Here is a 20,218-nt window from a genome sequence, read left to right on the forward strand (position 1 = left end):
GCTCTTGTGGTTAACTTTGCTTTGACTTTTCTGTCCGGTTCCTTATAACTTGAGAAATGAAGATCTGTCAAGTCTTTCACATTCATTGCAATCCAAATCCAGACAAGATTGAGGGGTTTGTGGTAATCATCTTGCTGAAAAATAAAGCAACGACCAAGTTTTTATGATTTTGATCAAGGGTGTCCAATCCTGCTCTTGGAGGGCCACTGTCATGCAGAGTTTAGCTCCAATCCTAATTAAACCAACATGTTCTCATTCCCAACTTGTCACATATGGACACTTGATCAGGACTTTTTAAAGCACAGGATAACCCTTTAGTGGCATTTTTTCGACATACAGGGTACTCTAATGCTTTCAATGAGAATGCTTTGGTATCAATACACAGACACAACTGGCTTAGGAATTTTATAGTCATGATTAATTTATATACTGGGGTTCAATTATGCCATTATGGCAAACATGTTGGGATAAGATTTTGAGTTTAAACAGCAACATCAATTTTATTTGCATTACAAAATTTAGACATTTTTGAGCACACAACCCAACCCTAACCAACCCAAACCTAACCATTTAAAAAATTGAAAAGTGAAATGACAGGTAGCCAAGTATGGTGTTCCATACTCAGAATTTGTGCTCTGCATTTCATCCATCCAAGTGCATACACAGCAGTGCAGAGATTAGTGAACGCACAGCCATTTTTTTTTGGAAGCTATTTTTGCTATGGCACCCGGGAAGTGATTGGGGATTAGGTGCCTTGCTCAAGGGGTAATGAGAGTGGAAGTTCATTCACTCCCCCCACCTATACCTACATTTCCTGCTGGGACTGAGACGAGAACCTGCAACCTTAGGGTTACAAGTCGGGCTCTAACCATTAGGCCACAACTGCCTATTTGTATAATATACAATATAAACATAAGATATAACAGGCAGATACAACTACAGTCACCATTAATTAAAAAAGAACCTAGTGTTCCTTGTGAGGAACCGACCCAAAAGCTACCAATGTCTCTATTCGCCATAGAGATCAAATCCTGTGCAGTGTGTGCAGTCGCCAGAAGAAACGTTATGTCAGCATTGATTGTGAAATGCCATTGGCTCTCGAAACTTTTCTTTCTATTTTTACAATAATTACCTGTGACTGTACTTTTATATGCTTGTTACATGTTTTATATAGTTGAGAAGTGGGTAGGTTTAGGGTAGGAGTGGGTTTAGGTGCTCCAAAATATCTATGAAAGTATAAATATTTATACATTTTTACAAATCCAGCAACAAGGTCTTCCTCAAAAGCGCTCATCTTAGCAGCCTAGAAACTTGCGCGCGACTTGATTTTCTGTTAGATTAATTTACGCATATTGATTTGTGTGTGATGCATCAGGCGATCAGAGAACAGTCCATGAGCGTGCTATCCAAAAACAGTTTCAGGCAGAAGTGTACCTACACCTTTGACTAGTGCAACAAATCCATGCCCTGACCTTCTTCTTGACACCGTGACATCATTCATCAGGACAGCTTGTCACCTAAAGACGGTGTACTGATCCAGTTCTTCTTGTCCAGACTTTGCCATTTCACTGAGTCACACACCTCTATAATAACCCCTCCATCCTCCCATTTCTCCACATCCCCTCCCTCCCCATAACTACTATTATTAGACGTGGCTCTGGTTATTTTTTTTTTATACCGACCACCGTAGGTGCCAAATTGCCATTTAAGAGTGTCCCTCTGGGTTCTCTCTTCTTGTTGTTATTTGATGGTGACAGGCTCCTTTGTTAAGGAGAGCTTTCCCTTAGCCCACTTAGCTTAGCGCTTTGACAGCTCCACAATAGAAGCCTTTTCTCCAGCGAGCTGCCAGGCGACCAGATGTGGGGGGAGGAGGGGAAGCACTCTCGAGAGGAATTGTGTGTGTGTGGGTAATGACAGGGTGGGCGACTGTCACCCTTGTACTCCGTGTCAACATTGACGCGCTGGAATTAATATTCAGAGGTGAACAGGGAACAGCGTTCTGATCTAGCAAAAGCTAAGAGTATATATGTATAAATAAAGCTAACAAAGGGCAATAAATGTAAGTTCATGACAGGATTTTATATTGAGTTTGAGGGCAGTATAGCTCTTAATAGAACAATAAACAAAAGCCCTCCCCTTAAACGAACGCTGACCCCTATCCGTTAGCTTTACGGCGTGGCACCTTGTTTAAAGTGCGAAACTGTTAATGCACTGAGGGTGAAACACAAAAAGGGGAATTTCTTCCTGACATTCATACATGCTCCAGCATATTTGCGGTTCCTTCCGAAGCCTGATAGTAGAAGTTTCCATCACTTCCTGAGGGTCCCTGAGAAACCCTGCTTCTGGTAAAGCTGTTACGGTAGCCCCTTTGGAAATGAATCCAGGTCTTATAAAAGAATCTGGCCTTTGAATCACCGTTTCAATCACAGGCAAGTACATGAAAATGCACTTGGACTTGCTTGGCAGTAAATAAACACATTGTGTTTTTTTCTGGGAAGACGAGAGCACGCCGGCATTGCCCTGAGACTCAACAGCGCTCCAGTTCTGTCAACACTATGCACGTCTTGAAAGCAACTCAAGAGAGAAGGTCCCCAACGTTGCTACTGCTACCCAACTGCCTCATACATCCATGTCAGCTCTCACTTGCAAAAAGTACAATGGTAATAGCATTGTTTACAAAGGCACCCTAATAATATCATGGTTTATAAGACCAACAGTAGTACTATAGTATTCTTTGAAGTAACTTAACGTACTATGCAAATACCATGCTATGAAATTACAATCATTCAGTACCATAGTAAACGTCTAGTACCATGGTTTTTACCATCTGATACTATCAGTGTGCTGACATAGTACTTTTTGTAAAGGCTGTTTATGTTTAAGGGCATGTCACTCAACCCGATGTCAGCAAACCTAACATGTACAATGACTGACAGACCAAGAGTGTTTTTGATTGGCTAAAAAAGTACAGCTACATCCCTGACTCTTTTTGCTATTTAGTAAGTAAGTAAGTAAGTAAATAAGTAAATAAATAAATTCCATAATTTAACCCATGAATGCATGGATTTACAAAACTTTCTGAGATTTCTTAAGACACCTATTTCAGTGAAATCTGTCAGGCAGTTAGGGCAAGCAAGTTAGTAATTAATTAATTAAATATTCCATAGTCTTTCCCATGAATGAATGAATGAATAAATAAAGGGTTTTAAATAAATAAATAAATAAGTGCAGTTTTCTATAGTTTTTGTCAAACTATGACTATTTTAACTATTCTAACAAACTATTTTATTTCCATAGCCCCAGTAAATAAATAAATAAAATATATAAAATAAAATATATAAAAATAAGTTTTCCCCATGAACGAATAAATGAATAAACAGACGTTAAAGAGTTTTAAATTAATAAATAAGTGCCATAGTTTTCCTATAGTTTTCTTCACAAACAAACAATAAATAATTTGTTAATAGAAAGTTCCTGTACTATATGTAGTAAATAACTGTAATAGATTACATTTTATATAATTTTACAGTAAAATACTGTTTAATTTACAGTGAAATTCCCTGCATGACACTTCACATTTGATGTATTTTTATTGAAATTACGATGTTTCTTCTTAGCTTTTCCTAGTTTTTTTCTAATCAGTTGTGTAGAGTAAGGTTTTATGTTACATCTAATGTTGTTAAATTAATGTTTATTGCATTTTTTAATGTCATGTGTGTTATTATGATGGTGTTTAGTGTTTGTGTGAATGACACTGTGCACCTTCTATATATTAGTATTAACCGTCTTAGCTTGTGATGAACTTTGATTCATCATGTGACTCTCATCACTATTGTCATTGTATTACAAAGATACAAAACAGATTTTAGTACTTCATTAGGTTGGTAAATTAACATTATATCAGTCAATGAAATAAGTTTTTTTTACTGTAAATGTAAGTTAAATCTGTAAATGTTGCTACTGTATTTTTTACTGTAAATTTCTGGCAACCGCAGCTGCTTTTTTTTTTTTTTTTTTTTTTTTTACAGTGAATATTAAAAAGTTTTAAATAAATAAATAAGTGCAATTTCCATTGTTTTCTTCACAAACAAACAAGTAAATAAATAAATAAATAAATTAATAAATGACCCCACCTCTTTCTAAATCTGCACCCAAAATAAAAGTATTGCACGAAAATAATAAAAATAGTAATTACTACACAGACAACTCAAAATTAATAAGTTAATTAAAGGAATTACTGCCATATTGGCTGCGGCAGAAACAGTCTTGGACTGCACATGCTGAGATTAAGCAGGGAAAAAAAAAAAAAAAAAAAAACAGGAGTGGAAAAGCACACATAGCAGTGGGAAGTGCAAAGGCAACACCCCTCTCCTCCTGTCCTCCACCCTAGGAAAACTTTGATTAAGGAGCCCCTGATGGACGAGTGCTGCAGAGGGCTGTTTCTACCTCCAGCCTGTCCCATTCATCCTCACACAACCTCCCCTGTTCTGTCTCGCTGTGTCCAGAGGGTTATTTACCTTGGCCCGGAGCCACTTCCGACTCAGATTCAGAGCTGACTGGAGTGTCACATCAAGAGTCTATGTTAATGTTTGTGATGAAAAAGCACCTCCCCCCACCTCACGTCTGGGTTCCCTCTCTTTTCTCCTCAAGAGCAGGGATTCTGTTGTCTGTGTTTATCTTCACCGCTGAGGGAATGTCATAGTCTTTCAGAAGTGCTGTCTAAAAGGGATAAAAGAAAGTCCTTGCATGTCGCGAATTCAAATGCATGCTTGGACATGAAGACATCAGAAGTATTTTATATGCAGAAAAAAAAGAAAAAGAAAAAAAGATGTAGGCCTATGGTGCTTTGTTTAAACCTATTAATTGTCACATCATCAATAATAATAGTAATAAAGTAACACTGTGTGGCCATTCCAGAGGAACAGTGTTCTGCTCAAAAGTAGATCTTCCACAGTTCAGTTAGATTGAGTGTATTAATGATTAATTCTCAATTAGCTCAGGGGGTTATTAATTATATTATATTATGTTATGTTATGTTATATTTTTCTGATGCCAGTCTTATGCTCACCAAGGATGCATTTATTTGATGAAAAATACAGTAAAATATTACAATTTAAAATAGTTGTTTTCTTATTTGCATTCTGGATTATAAAATGTCATTTATTCCTGTGATGCAAAACTGAATTTTCAGCATCATTACTCCAGTCTTCAGTGTCACATGATCCTTCAGAAATCATTGTAATATGCTGATTTAGAAAACTAACTAAGAAAATCTTACTGACCCAAACTTGAACGGTGGAGCATTAATGAGATCTCACTTGTGATTTTCTCTTATATGGAATGGTTTAAATGGAGTTCGTCTAAGAATGCCTGCCACAGTGCTGTTTGAACTCCTAATGCAGATCTGAGGCTGTATGATGAACCCCTGACTTTGAGGTTGCAGCAGTTTAAAGCATCTTGGCATAATTAGAAACCAAACCTGAAGACCATCCACAACCATTTCCATCAAGAAGAGAGCACTTACTGCTCTCCTCTGCCCTTCCTTCTGATGACTAATTAAGCCTAATCAATTACAGTCTGATGACTCCCTGAGTTGACTTCATGTGAGATGAATGATGTATAATGTGTGAGTTTAATAAAGGAGTAATCAGACAGGCCTTTGTGTACTGTATGACAATGAGCTAACACAGATCATATATGATGTACAACGCTGCACTTGTTTCTGGCTTAGATATGAAGACACTTCAGGTGAATAGGGTACTTTTCCCAGCTAAATGAGAGTAAAGTAAGATATTTGTTTTGTATTAAAAGTTTTCTGATATGTAATGTTTAAATATGTAATTGAGTCAGTATATGCACTAATTTGCATACATTTTCAGAAAAGAAATCTCATAACACTTTAGTGTAGGGAACACATATTCATTATTAACTATGACTTTACTCTTAATAAACGCCTAATTTACTGCTTATTTATAGTTAGTAAGGTAGTTGTTAAGTTTAGGTATTGGGTAGGGTTATGAATGTAGAATAAGGTCATGTAAAATAAGGGATTAATATGCGCTTAACAAGTACTAATAAACAGCCAATATTCTAGTAATATACAAGATAATAAGCAACTAGTTAAAAGACCCTACATAAAGTGTTACCAGAAATCTGGACACTGGAATAAGCCTTGTTCAAAATTCTAGTTATATTTTGGACATGTATTTTTTTTTTTTTCAATCCATAAATGAGAAAATACTGTCAACAGCCAGTAAGAAGTACATTTACATCATGTTCTTCGGCTTAAATTGGTAAATATATATGAACAAAACCCTCTGTAAAAACCTTGAGAATAGAGATAAAACTGGATAGTTTGGTGTTACTGAAATGGACATTTTTAACTCGTTGTAAATGTCAATTGTGCATGTTTTATTTCTACTAGAAGTCAAGTTACTGAAGCAAAATAGCCTACAATCTCAAAATTGGCCAGTGTCTGAAAATAAAATAATGGAATAATGGTTTTGCCTATAGTGTCTTGCCTTAAGCAAGGTGCTGGTCAAATAAAACACATAGATATTCATAAATTCCAGTCAACACAGTGGTATATAACACCATAATAATATCCTCAAGCAGAACGTGCCAGCGGAGGGACATCCCTGAGAATATCTAATCTACCAGTAGAGGCTATCCTAGGCTTGAGGCCCCGTCTGTGTTTGACACTGGAGCGTATTCTCTGGTGTGCTCTCACAGACGGTGGGAAAAGCGCCAGTTGAGTGTGACTAATATCAGGCTCTGAGTAAATTACACTGCTGATCACCGCCACTTGCAAGGAGGTTACAAAATGGCCGATCTGCCGAGGAAAAGTGCCGTTTTACGACTCCTCACCACGGTAAACTTCAAATTAAAGCCTCTGTACTATCCACCTAATGGATGATTGTGGCTCAAGTGGGAGAGATTCAAGTGCTAAAGGTTTATAAGATGGCATATCTGAATCCTCCATGTTAGTCTTGAGGTATCGGTGTGGTAGAGTGAGGAATATTACTGCCCGAGGTTATGCGAGTTAACAACAATTACCGAAAATGTTCAGACAGTTTTTTCCTGCTGATATTATAAAGCTCACTTGTTAATCCATAAGCGGATCCAATTAAATTGTGCATTCTCCCGTCAATGAAATCAATTTTGACTTAACTGAAAATGAAATCTCATTCCTGCTTGTGTTCAACTCGAGCATGCCGCATAGACAACAAACTGGATCTCGCATCCGTCGTCCTCCCTTGACTTTCAGCAATGCAAAGACTGCTTGATATCATGTAACATATCTGTCAACGCAAAATTTCCTGATATTCATTTCTGTCTTCACTACAATTCAAACATTCAGGCTAAGTTCATGCACTCAGCTCTCGAGGACAAAGCCAGTATTGACAGAAATGTCCTTGCCCTGAGGGCTGCATCCCTAAACATTTGGACTGGTTAAATCATTTAAGACCTTTCAAATATCTGGCACATAATTGAGAGGAATACAAGCGGGGTGATTTTGAGCAGAAGCAAAGGAATAATGGAGCAGTGTAAGAAGACAGTGGGATATGCGAACGGCATGCAGTAAACATGAAGAGCGCTGCTCAAGGCTTGCTCTGGGTCTCTGGAATGAAGAGAAAATGACATATCAGAGACTCGGGCCAGATCAGCAGATAACTGCAGCCTTTAAGTGGCTTCCACGAGTAAACAATGCAGCATTCCTCCAGCTATTGTTTGCAGTATCACCCCATCACTGCCTCTGCAAACCAACACAAGAACACTTTCATTTGTTTGACTTTGTCATATCTGTTTAGAAACCTGCTTTTGAACACATTTTGGCACCACTACGTTTTTGTTATTCATAGAACATGTCCATATTGACTTAAAGGTCCCATTCTTCGTGATCCCATGTTTCAAACTTTAGTTAGTGTGTAATGTTGTTGTTAGAGTATAAATAAAATCTGTAAAATTTTAAAGCTCAAAGTTCAATGCCAAGCGAGATATTTAACCTTTAACTGGAATACACAAAAAAGGGGGCGTGGTCTTGTTGCGCTCCCACAGAGAAGAGCAAGAGTTGCGTTTGTAGAGTGTGTTTGTCGCCATGTCGTCAAAACGCTGTTATTTTCATCCCGCAGTACAATCACCTTTGTTTGGCCTTCCCAGGGACGCTGTACTTAGAGATCAATGGTTACGATTTATGTTTAACTCGGTTCCCGAAAATTATAATTGTGGTATCCTTACTGCAATAGTTAATGTTGGACTGCAGTGCACATAATGGCCACAAGAGGGGACTATGTTTATGTATATGGCTGTTTTCCGTATGAGGTACTCTTCTGAGTGAGTGCTAACGTTGTACGCTTTCTGTCGCTGCTTGTGGAGATTAAAGAGTTGCAGTCTCTGGGGAATTATTGTCTTTTGTGTTCATTCGGCACAACACCACAGTAACACACATGTAAAACTATGAGCAGCACACGTTATGGTAGGAGGCGTGACCTTTCCGGGCAAGGAGCGCTAAGCTGCTGTCGAATCACAACACAGGAACCGCTGGTACAATCAGAACTCGTTACGTATTTCTGAAGGAGGGACTTCATAGAACAAGGAAGTCATCAGCCCGTTTTTATGACAGTGGAAACAGCGGTATACAGATAAGTAAATTATGTGAAAAATACTGTGTTTTTTTTACACACGAAACATGAACACATGTTATATTGCACACTATAAACACAATCAAAGCTTCAAAAAACCCGGAAAAAGGGGACCTTTAAAAAGCAACCTTGTGAGTGGCTAAATTTTAGTATTTTTGTTCAGATTCAAACCTATGTGAATCACTCATTAAACCCATCTGTGTCTTAGCACAAATAAAAATGGCTTTCAGTCTTAGTAAAATAAAATAAAATATAGCATAAACACCTGTAAACCGTAACAAATTTACTTACAAATTTCTAGCACCAATTGCCAAGTTTCCATCCACTTTTTTCTCTTATCGATGATAAATTAAAAATGCACACAAATTTTGTGCGTCTCCAGCCCATTTCCAACCGGTTTACCTTTACGATAACAATTACTTAACCACGCCTACCACTTTCAAAGGCTATGTTTGTCACAAAACACCAGATGATTGTACCTGATGATTTTGGCTGTTATGTTGAAACACTAAATATAATGGTAAAAGTAAATAGTGAAATTGCAACTGGAAATCTACCAAGAATTCAGAATTATGTGTCATAAATAGGCCTATTGATGGAATTTCTGCAGATGGAAATGAAGGTAAATAATGCTCATTTAATGTCTTACTATAAATTTAATGTGTAAGAATGTGTTCAAATGGTCAAACAATGTTTTCTTGCTTGAAGCGCAAACCTCACTAAAATCCTAAACACCTAATATTTGATAGATGTATGCTAATCCTAAACAAACTTATATACGTAGATACGTTATATCAAAGATGTATTCTTTGTCTTCATATATCATGCCATCTCATTTTGTTTTCAGGATTTTATGTTTTGGATACCTATTAAAATTACCCGTTAAATATTTTTGCAAACTTAATTCTAAAATAAAAATGTACAATAAAATAATCAAATTAAAATTAATTTTATATTTCTAAAAATAATATTTGATAGTCCAAGTTCTTTAAATCAGTACAATTTAACAGCAAAAATACCAGATTTATTTTTCTATGAACTTAAATAATGCAATGTATAATGTTCTACTTAAGATGTCTAAACAAAATGAGGCAAAAATTATATTGCAAGACAAAAATACTAGGCAGTATGTAAAGTACTATATCATTTGTGTCCTCTTCAGTCAATGCCATATCACAGACATTGAATAAGGTGTCATTAAATATGTCTAAGAAGATCTAGGAAAGGGTTAAAGTGAAGGACCACCAATTGTAATGTTTGTTTGTGAAGACTGCCATTTCCCCTCAGCTGGGAATTGGCCAGACGTGTTTCACTGGGAAATGTTTTACAGGGGAACAAAGCAAAGACTATGAACGTACTCTCTCTCTCTTTCTCCACCCAGAGAGACTCCCTCAAATAATTCATCAAATGAATACTCACGACTTCTGTGGTACCGACTTGGTTGCAGGCTTGTTACTAGGAACATTGCAGCGTTCTGTGAAAAAGAATTTCACGGAAATATTAGAGATCAGGTTTGACTGCACATGTCCAAATACCAGGAATCTGGCACATGATACATAACACACGTGAACGATAACACAGCATTCCATATTATTGGAAAGCTGAAGTTTATTGCTTTTTTTGTCAGTACTGCTTGACAATGAATTTAGCATGAGCTCAAATTTGACATGTAGAAGCAAGATGCTCCTTACTTCCATTGTATCCTGAGGTCACATGCTGGGAATCCTGCAATAGAAAGAAAGAGACGGATGTAGTGAAAGACAACAACAACTTAAATAAATAAAAAAATAAATACATAAAACATGATAATAATATCTCTGACTGAAAAAAAATTAAAAATCAGTGCTACATTCTGTGCATTAACTCACATGGAGCAGCCACAGATGGGAAATAGTTCTGCTGATAGCTTTAATTGATTTTACACTAATACAATTAGAGCAGGCACACAAATCACACTTGAGCGAGTGAGCACTGCGCTGGAGAGCCGCCTGAGCCCGCCGGTGGCACATTACATCAGGATTTATAGAGTCAGCGTATTATTAGCAGTGTCATCCAGGCCAACTTGTGAGATTCAGACCATGTCCTATTAAGAGACAAATAGCAGATGCCACGGCAAAGAGAAAGGAGCATCGTGGGATTTGAAGGGAATTTGAGTGGAAAGTCCAGAGCTTACACGCAAAATGCCTTTTTTTTTTTTAACAGACATGTTATTTCAATTTGAATTATCATTCCCAAACTCTGCAGGTTCATTCTCACTGGTTAAAATACTGTAAATGTGATGAAATGGTTTAACCTGTTTTGTAATACACATGGACAGCAGAATAACTGGCTAAACAGAGTTTTATTTTTTTTTGTTATGTAACTATCAGAAGCAGTACGGGTCACGCTTTGCCTCAAAGCAGCTGAGAGGTAAATACATTTTGACATCATGCTAATGACATTGCTTATCCTTCCAACGTCTCAGGACGCCTGTCACATGACATCAGGTGAAGAGTGATAAATGGACTTTATGACAACAGCCCAAAGTCTGGTCAGAAAAAACGAAAAAAAAAGAAAAAAGAAAAAAATAACTTTTTGGATGTTTTATCAGAATTTCTCATGGTATAAAAATTGTGTGAGAACATGGGAAAGAATGATAGAAGTATTAAATGAGGGAAATGAAGCTCATTCGATAAACCTAAAAGTCTCAAACACTAAACTTTAAATTATAACCCGATTTGAATGACCTGAAGGACTGATCGCAGATCAGTATGCAAATATTATGATCATTTCATCATGGCCATCTAGATTTTCAATGCTGAATGTTATCAATGTAACTGTGAGATTTAGTCTAGTCCTTTTACAAAAACAAAACAAAAATTATTATTATTACAGATTATAATACAGCAAATTTAACAAATTAAAAAGCCATTTTCATTTAACAAATAACTAAAATAAATACTTTAATATAAAATAATTCTTCTTTTTTATAATTATAAAATTTCTTTAAATATTTTCTAATTGTCGGAGCCAATAGCCATGTGCTACACCATGTAGAGCGCTGTGCCTCAAGCAACCCGAGTTTGAGTCCCTGCTTGGGGACTGTGACGAGCAGCGCAGGCGAGAGCCGTGAGGGAACGGCATGAGGCCGGTGACGCGAGTGATAATGAACATCACCTGCGAGGCACGCCGGCATCGAGTCTCTCACGGAGGCATAAAGGAGGAGCGACGTCAGTGAAGGACGAGAAAGGACCAGGCCTGGACTTTATTTTATGTTTTATTATGTTTGTGTTTTGTTTGTTTATTTTGAGATTAAAGTTGTGTTCAACATTCGCTGGTTCCCGCCTCCTTCTTCCCGTATATATGAACTGCGTTACAGGGACCTATCCTGTTTCCAATAAATATGGTAACACTTTATTTCATGCTTCAATTCTCACTTTTGACTAGTTGCTTATTAGCTTACATATCACTAGTATATTGGTTGTTTATGAATCCCTATAAAGCGCATATTAATGCCTTATTCTGCATGACCTTATTCTACACCCCTTAATCCTACACAATATCTAAACTGAAACACTACAAAAAAACTACCTTAATATTAATAAGCAGAAAATTAGGAGTTAATTGAGGCAAAAGTTGTAGTTAGTAGTGAATAAGATTTCCTTATACTGAAGTGTTACCATAAATATTTAAATATGTTCTAATTTATATATATATAGAACATGGAAGTTGAAATAAAACATTCAGCGGTTGAAAATTACTAAAACATTTGCATACAAATTCAAATCTGAACAAATTATAGGCTAAACAATAAATGATTGCCATCTGCGGGAAAGAGTGAGCAAGAGAAACATATAGGCGGATTGTGGAGCCTATCATATCATACACGGATTAAAACATTTAAACAGACATATCAAGTAGTAGAACATGTGTAGGATATCGTATTTTAGCTGATATTACTTTTGGCAAGAGCTGATTTCTGAGAGACTTGCAGAGACGCAATGCGGCTATTTGTGATGGCACTGCACTGCGTTTCATATATAGAGTTTACACTCATTCACTTCACATAGTCATTATGGCGTAGTGCTTTTAAAAGTTTATCTATAATAATGTGCTATCCACTGGCTCACCCAGCAAACATGAGGAGTGACTGTGTCTGCCGAATATTATTCGGTAAAATGCATTATTCGTTTGTAAGCCATTATCTGTGCATAAGTATGCAGTAGACAGCTAGCTCGGTTTTTGAACAGAGCCAGAACCAAATTGAAGAATATCATCTGCTTGCCTTTTAGACCCTATCATTAAATAGATTTTTATGTCATGATAGTCTGTAATGTTGATGATTAAGTCCATTTATATTAAAAAGTTCAAAGGCACAGAGAGAAAGCAAGAGAGAGAGAGAGAGAGAGAGACAGCCCACCTTTGAAGGGATGGGAAACTTGGTCTGTTCAGCTTTGCCTGGTGTGTGGATGGCAGTGAGAGGTGGAGGCCAGGAATGGGTCATCTCCTACAGCAGAACAACAATAACACAATAATAGTTATTATAATAGCTATTATAATAGCACACACAGAGAGATATTAAGAGAGACAGAGAAACAGAGAGACAGATAGATTTCATTTACATTACATTGCGGTGCCCACCGTGGCACTGAAATTAAAAACTTTTAATTCAGTTGGTTGCTTCAGTTGTAAACTATTGTAAACATCTGCTCTGCTCATCCAGCACGAGCTGCAGAGTCACACACAGTGCAGCAGGAATCACAGTTTAGATGAGATGACTGACAAGACCAGGAAGAGGATTCATTGCGCAACAGAGCCTAAGCGTCTGAGAACCCAATCTCGTGTCTTGTCTCGTCTCTTGAGCCAAGTGTCTCGTCACACCTGAATAGGTGATTAGATAGATAGATAGATAGATAGATAGATAGATAGATAGATAGATAGATAGATAGATAGATAGATAGATAGATAGATAGATAGATAGATAGATAGATAGATAGATAGATAGACAGCATTTGAGATGTTTATCATGAAGCAGTCAATGATCTGTCACACAAAATTATCAAATACCAACATGTATCCAATGGGAAAAGTGATCAAGGTATCATAAGAGCACAAATACACAAACAAACATCTTGTTCAATTATCAGAAGTGATAGTGAAAATGACAATTGCAAACAATCACAGATAATCCCTCTGAAGAGAGCTTATTTATTAAATGTTGTTCCAAGAAAACTAGCATCTTTTCTAATGACATCACATGCAGGAATACTGTGAAATCTCTGGGGCAAGTATGGCAAACTCTCTCCCAAGAAAACCTGTGTTATTACATTCCAGAAAAATGCACACAAAATCCATTCATTTCTCCGAGCTTCAGTGGGGGCGAGGCATGGCGGTGGAAGCTTTGAGTTGCAAATGAAATTTATTAAAAGCAACGGAGCGTTGCTCCTGGAGCCAAACAAGGTTATCCAAACACGAGCAGGCCGGATCAGAGACTGTTTACTCTTATGGTTCTTGGACAGCTCAGCTATACATCCTACACATATCTGTGTTCAGATGGGAAACATTTTGTTCTGACAGCCCTCAGTGTCCTTAGAAATATTAGAAAAGTGCTACATTTGAATTACATACTAAATTTGAATTATGTTTTTCTCTTTTTGCCTTCTGCTTTATGATCATTTAATCTTTACTTGCAATAACACAAAGGCCCCGTAAATTATTTAGATACGTAATTCTTAAATACTTAAGACGTATGAATGTCTTGGCATTATATAGCAAGATATCAACATTGATTTTAAAGGGAGAAAGTACACTTTTCAAACATAAAATGTGTTAGTTTTCAAATAGTAAAATATTAGATATACTGTTTAAAATGAAGACAGGTTTATGACACTTTCTAGTCGTCAAACATTAGTGCAGTGTTTTCCAACTTTTTTTTTTTTTTTTTTTTTTTTTGGAACTGCGGAACCCTACACTTGTGTTGTCATGATACTAACTTCGATACGGTTCCTTGAAAAGTAGCGTTTTTTTTCAAGGTATCATATTTCTTCTGAAGAAATCACTTTATATGATGTCAGATTTTAATTTAGGCTTTCATTCATAGAATAAAAGAATAACAATAGAAACAATGGAGAACAATAGAATAAAGATACAAATAAAAAAAATGCATGTAGGTCTAACAGTTATAGGGCTATTCAAGTAAGAAATACTACAGAAACTGAATAAAGTAATTAAATATAATATAATCTTGGATAGTTTTCAGTGTATAAATTAAATACAGATTAATCAAACAAAGTTACAAAAGTTAAAGGTGCTAAAGAGGATGTTTTGTTTTATAAATTTTTGCAATATTACTTGAAACTGTCTTTACTAACTGATAAAAGACTATTTATTAGGTGCACTGAAAGGAATAATATTAATATACATCATCTGTGCACGAGGTAGGGCCTTAAAAACATCAGCCAATTGTTACTGGATTGGCCCTCTGGCTTGTCAATCACTGCTGTGACGTTCCTTGTGAGAGACGAGCGCGGCTGTGCGCTCCAGTAACTTTCCACACTCCACAGGCGCCGCATGCAATGTTTTTGTCAGGAGACAGGAGTAACAACTGCAGATTATGAGTTACCTGAGGTGAGTCCGACATAATGAATCCACTAACACAAAAGGGAATGCTGGTGGTAAACACTCATGTTCCAATACTCGTGCACGAATTTTGGGAGGCGTTCCTTTGAAATGAGCTGTGAAGGAGGGGGTCTGTTCTTAAGCATGCGCTCATTTCAAAAACTCACTAACAGTCTTTGGATTCTCAGTCAACGAAAAAATCCTCTCTATCACCTTTAACAGTCCAGAACAGTAAGTGATTTTCTCTTTGTCTTTTGTTGTTTGATTAACATTAACAACACAGACAGTATGTTTATTAGGCTGCTGTCACTTTAAGACCAGGCGCACGGATCCAATATACTGTTACACATGCATGTTTGTTTTTTTTTCTGAAGTGTTTACATTCACTTAGGACATAACCTACTGTTTTTATATGAATATGCGGCAACATTTTTGTGTGTATTTGACCATAAGCGCAACAAGTTGTTAAAAAGAAATCAATTTGGTACTCTCGCGAGCAGTTTGAGAGGTGGCTTTATGTGTGCGTACTTTGGATGGGAGCACGAGAATGAAAATCATGCACAACTCCAGCAATCCCATGCCAAACTTCAGACCAACCTTTTTTTATGATTTGCATTTTTATTACAAATTTGTGTTATTTGTTGTTATTGGAGACATCAGAAAAATGTTTGAAAGATTTTTTTACACTGCACCCCTCCTCTCGCCAGATGGCACCCCGCTTTGGAAACAATGCATTAGTGAACCATGCAGATAGTTGATTCTTTACACTTTACGGAGAACTGACTTCATACATTATTGCATTGTTACATTGTAATGCAAAAACACTCGCACATGCACTTCTACTCTATGCACAGATGTTTGACAGACAGGAACATCTCGGTACACATGACACTGTGTTAAGTGGTTTAAGTGTGTCTGCATGCTCTCATCTGATTTCCACATGCCTCGCAGTCAAGTGACACGCAGCACACATGATCTGCCCAGGATCTACCAGACCAACACACACTACATTAACTCACTCTATAAAGTTAAATGTTGTTTACATATAAAAAATGATTTTAATCCAGCTTATTATTATCATTGATGCAGCACATTAGTCATTAAGATATTCTCAGCCACTCTAACATCCAGCTGCGGCCAACTAAAGCTGCAAATCTGTTCAACCTGGCTCTGTTCAAGATGTTTTATGACCCTTGAGTTATGTAATGGGAATGTGTGCATGAGCCTGGATCAGGATTTTCTGCTCTTTGGAATACATGTTGATGGTTTAGACTTTTTCTCCATGGAGAATCACTTAACTTCTTGGACCTCTTTGAGAAAAGGAGATAAATTGGCTGATGGGTCTTTGATGCAGTATCTATAATGTCTTTCAGAAGAACAGGGGTTTGTGCTACTACATGTGAACATAGTTTTAGGGGTGTTGACCTAGTCAACAAGATTTTATTTTTTTAAGAAATTAATTATTTTATTTAGCATGGATGCATTAGTTGATCAAAATTCAAAGTAAAACTTTTACATTGAGGTAAAAAAAATGCTGTTTCTACTCAAAAGAGTCCTCAAATAAAAAATAAACAAATAAGCAGCCAATTCTGAAGGATCATGTGACACTGAAGACTGGAGTAATGATGCTTTGACATAACAAGAATCAATCACATTTTAAAATAAATTATTTTAAATTGTAATAATACATTTTAAAATATTTACTGTCTTTTTGATTGAATAAATGCAGCCTTGGTGAGCATAAGAGACTTCTTTCAAATACATTAAAAATCTTACCGATCCCAAACTTTTGAACATTAAGGCCTGTTCACACGGGGACGAATATCGCGCGCGATTTTCGCCGATGTTTAACGCTTCGTGACTAAACAACGGGCGCCAATGAGAGTGTGCACACCGACGCGAAAAACGCGAGGCGTAAAAGCGTAATTTTTTAAAAAACGCCTCGGGTTCGTTTTTTTGGTTTGACGCGGCGCGTTAAAAACTGGCCGACCAATGAGATTGGCGCTTTTGTTCACGTGCCTGGAGCTGCTGAAGTTACAGTAAAACACGACTTGGTGGCGCTCAAGCACAAAACGGTCGAAGACGACGAAGAGAAAGTAAGTAGACGAGGAAGACCCCTACAAACTATCCCTGCGTCTCAAACAGCTCCCTAGCTTCCTAGGTCGTGTATCAGTATACCATGTAAATGAATGTGGCCGACTCCCTGATCAGTGCCCTGACTAGTGAAGTACAGAGCTGAATGAGACGCACACTATGGGTGCTCTGCCACCTGTATTTCTGTATTTTTACTTTTTTTCCCCCTTTTACATTCAAGAAATATAGTTGAGAATGTCTGTTTCATAAATATGTTTATTTACACTACCGTTCACTTGCACTATATATATATGTGTGTATGCCATTTTATATGCATTTTTTTATCTTCTTTAACTTTATTAATATCATATGTTTATTTGTACTATCGTTAAGCACAAGCGCCACATACTGTCAGGGAGTGAATTTGCACTTTCACTCGGCACATCGCCGGTGAAAATCGCTTGGGTGTGAACACAAAAAACGTCTTGAAAAACGCTGACGATAAACACGTGCGATATTCGTCCCGGTGTGTACGGGCCTTTAGTGTATTTTAAAGCTAAAAGATCTTCTTTGTAGTGGTGTGCAAAATTTAGAACTTTCATAATCGACTCTATCGCTGCGTCCGAAATCGCGTACTGTCTGAGTAGGTACTACATTTGAATTTGAATTTACTTTACGACCGTTAAAAAAGTACACTCACATGTACTACATCTGCCATGTTATTGTCACATGACTAGCAGCATCAGTTGCGTCGCTTCACTGTCATAAATAAATCCCCTCCCGTGGTCTCATGGGATAATAAAATGCCTATCGATTGCATACTTCAGATTCCCAGTGGAAGTAGTAGGTCATCCAGGGACTTTTCAACTACTGTGTTTCGAGTACTACTGCGTGTATTCGGACATACTACTCTTTTGGTGTACTGTTTTTCACATGCTATATTACTATTAGATTTCAAACACAGTTTATGACTTTTGCTCAAAATCAGTCTGCAGAAGAAAGGTCTTAAGATGCATTTTTAAAAGCCAAACTACTTTTGAACTGTTTTAAACTTGACACATTGTCTTAAAAACAACCCTATCATCCACAGTACATGCGACCTTAAATTTACATTTAAAAGAAATTGTGTCAACTGCTCTGCCCGATTATAGAGTAAATGACATATATTCAACAAATATTTAGGCTAAATACCTAGAACCTTTTTGTTGCACAAAGCTTTCACAGTTCAAAACAAAAAACTGAGACTTTTGTTATGCATAATAACAGAAACATTGCTCACAGCAGGTTATTTAAAGTCCCATACAAACTGTCTTGAAATGTATTGTTGAATGCGTCGGATTTGTTAAAAAGGTGCCGCTTTGATGGCTGCAGGGGTGATGCTTTAAAGGAGATGAATTTAGAGATGCGACTTCTCAGAGATGTTACGCTGCTGACAGTACACAAGCCCCACACGCTCTCAGCACGCTAACATCCCGCCTTCCTTTCTGAATCCATTACCTTTAAAGTGGCACTGCCAAAAATATTAAAGCTAAAACAAAAAATCTGAATAATCTGAATAAATCAACTACTCAGCCTCACTAATCAACGTGTTGACCATCCTGGCCCATGCTTGACAAGTAATATTTAAAACTACAACAGTAATATTCTAATATTTTGCATCTGCTATCTCAAGTTTTAACTTGAATAAAACCAGTTAAATTAGATGTTACTGCATAAATTTTCCAATTTTTTTAAGAAAATTACCAATCGTTTCACTAGATAAGACCCTTATTCCTCGGCTAGGATCATGTAGAGCCCTTTGAAGCTGCACTGAAACTGCAATTTGGACCTTCAACCCAAAGCGAAGTCCGTTATATGAAGAAAAATCCTGGAATGTTCTCAGCATGAAAAATGACTAACATTCAGTACTGCATTTTCAGCTCTACAAAAAAGATTATTACTTCTGAAATTCTTTGAAAATATTAATTATGTTATTTTAATTCCACTCAATTAGCTAGCAATTATTCACTATGACACCACCATTGGATTTTCCCATGTCATGGATAAGGTGGAATGCGGAGTGAATCCTTAGAGACTGAAGCAAAACACGTCCTCATTCATGAGTCACATGTGAGTCAACATAAGTGCAGCTGAAGTGTGAGGGACTACAGCAGTTCCTCTGAGTAAAGTAAACCCACCATGCACTTCAACAGACACATGTTCTCTGGGTTGCCCTGGCAACTTGTTCTGCCTCAATCTTCACTGACAGAATACAGGATGTTCTAACAGAGTCAGCTCACTGCACCTCACTTACATTGATAGCTGTAGCACCATGTCTTAACATCACAAAATAGATCCAGAACTAGACGTTTAGAGAAGCTTAATGGCTAATGCTTCATATGAACGTGTATATGAAATGCATAATAAATGTATAAATGAATTCACATTTGCTTATAGGTCTAATAAACCTTTGTACCTGTAATAAGTGTAATAAATTTAAACACAAGATCAACACCAAATTCCATGTGCTATATGATAACATGTTTTATAATGCATTATACTGATTATGAATGAGAGTTATGTATTTGTATTATTTATGTAAATGTGGGTATAGCTATTCATAAAAAAAAAAAAAGATATGGATTACATTTGTATGTTTTAAAGAATATTTTCAGAATGTATCATAGCACATGTCATCACTTAATGTATAAAATATCCTCTGGAGTGTAAACAGCTATTATGAACAAGACATTTATACATTATGAAGACATTCGAGACTAATTATAAAAATGTCTCACTAACAAGAACAGAAACATATGGTTTTAAAAATAAGCTGGAAACAAATTAAATATGATTTTGAGAGCTATTAAGACTCATAATGAGTTTCTAAGAATAAAACGTTGCAAGGATTTCACTGCCATCAACAC

The 20,218-nt window shown here is 36.7% G+C and overlaps 1 protein-coding gene across 1 annotated transcript in view; it reads right to left on the reverse strand.

The window, feature by feature from the left end:
• Window positions 1-20,218, reverse strand: part of aff2 (AF4/FMR2 family, member 2) — a 251,205-nt gene that overhangs the window by 79,984 nt on the left and 151,003 nt on the right. The window contains exons 5-7 of the mRNA XM_067382897.1: window positions 13,042-13,128; window positions 10,334-10,367; window positions 10,062-10,116 (exon numbers count right to left, since the gene is read on the reverse strand). Of these exons, the coding sequence (XP_067238998.1) occupies window positions 10,062-10,116; window positions 10,334-10,367; window positions 13,042-13,128 (176 nt within the window). The remainder of the gene's footprint in view (window positions 1-10,061; window positions 10,117-10,333; window positions 10,368-13,041; window positions 13,129-20,218) is intronic.

This window comes from Chanodichthys erythropterus, chromosome 1 (assembly GCF_024489055.1).
Source record: "Chanodichthys erythropterus isolate Z2021 chromosome 1, ASM2448905v1, whole genome shotgun sequence".
NCBI lineage: Eukaryota > Metazoa > Chordata > Actinopteri > Cypriniformes > Xenocyprididae > Chanodichthys > Chanodichthys erythropterus.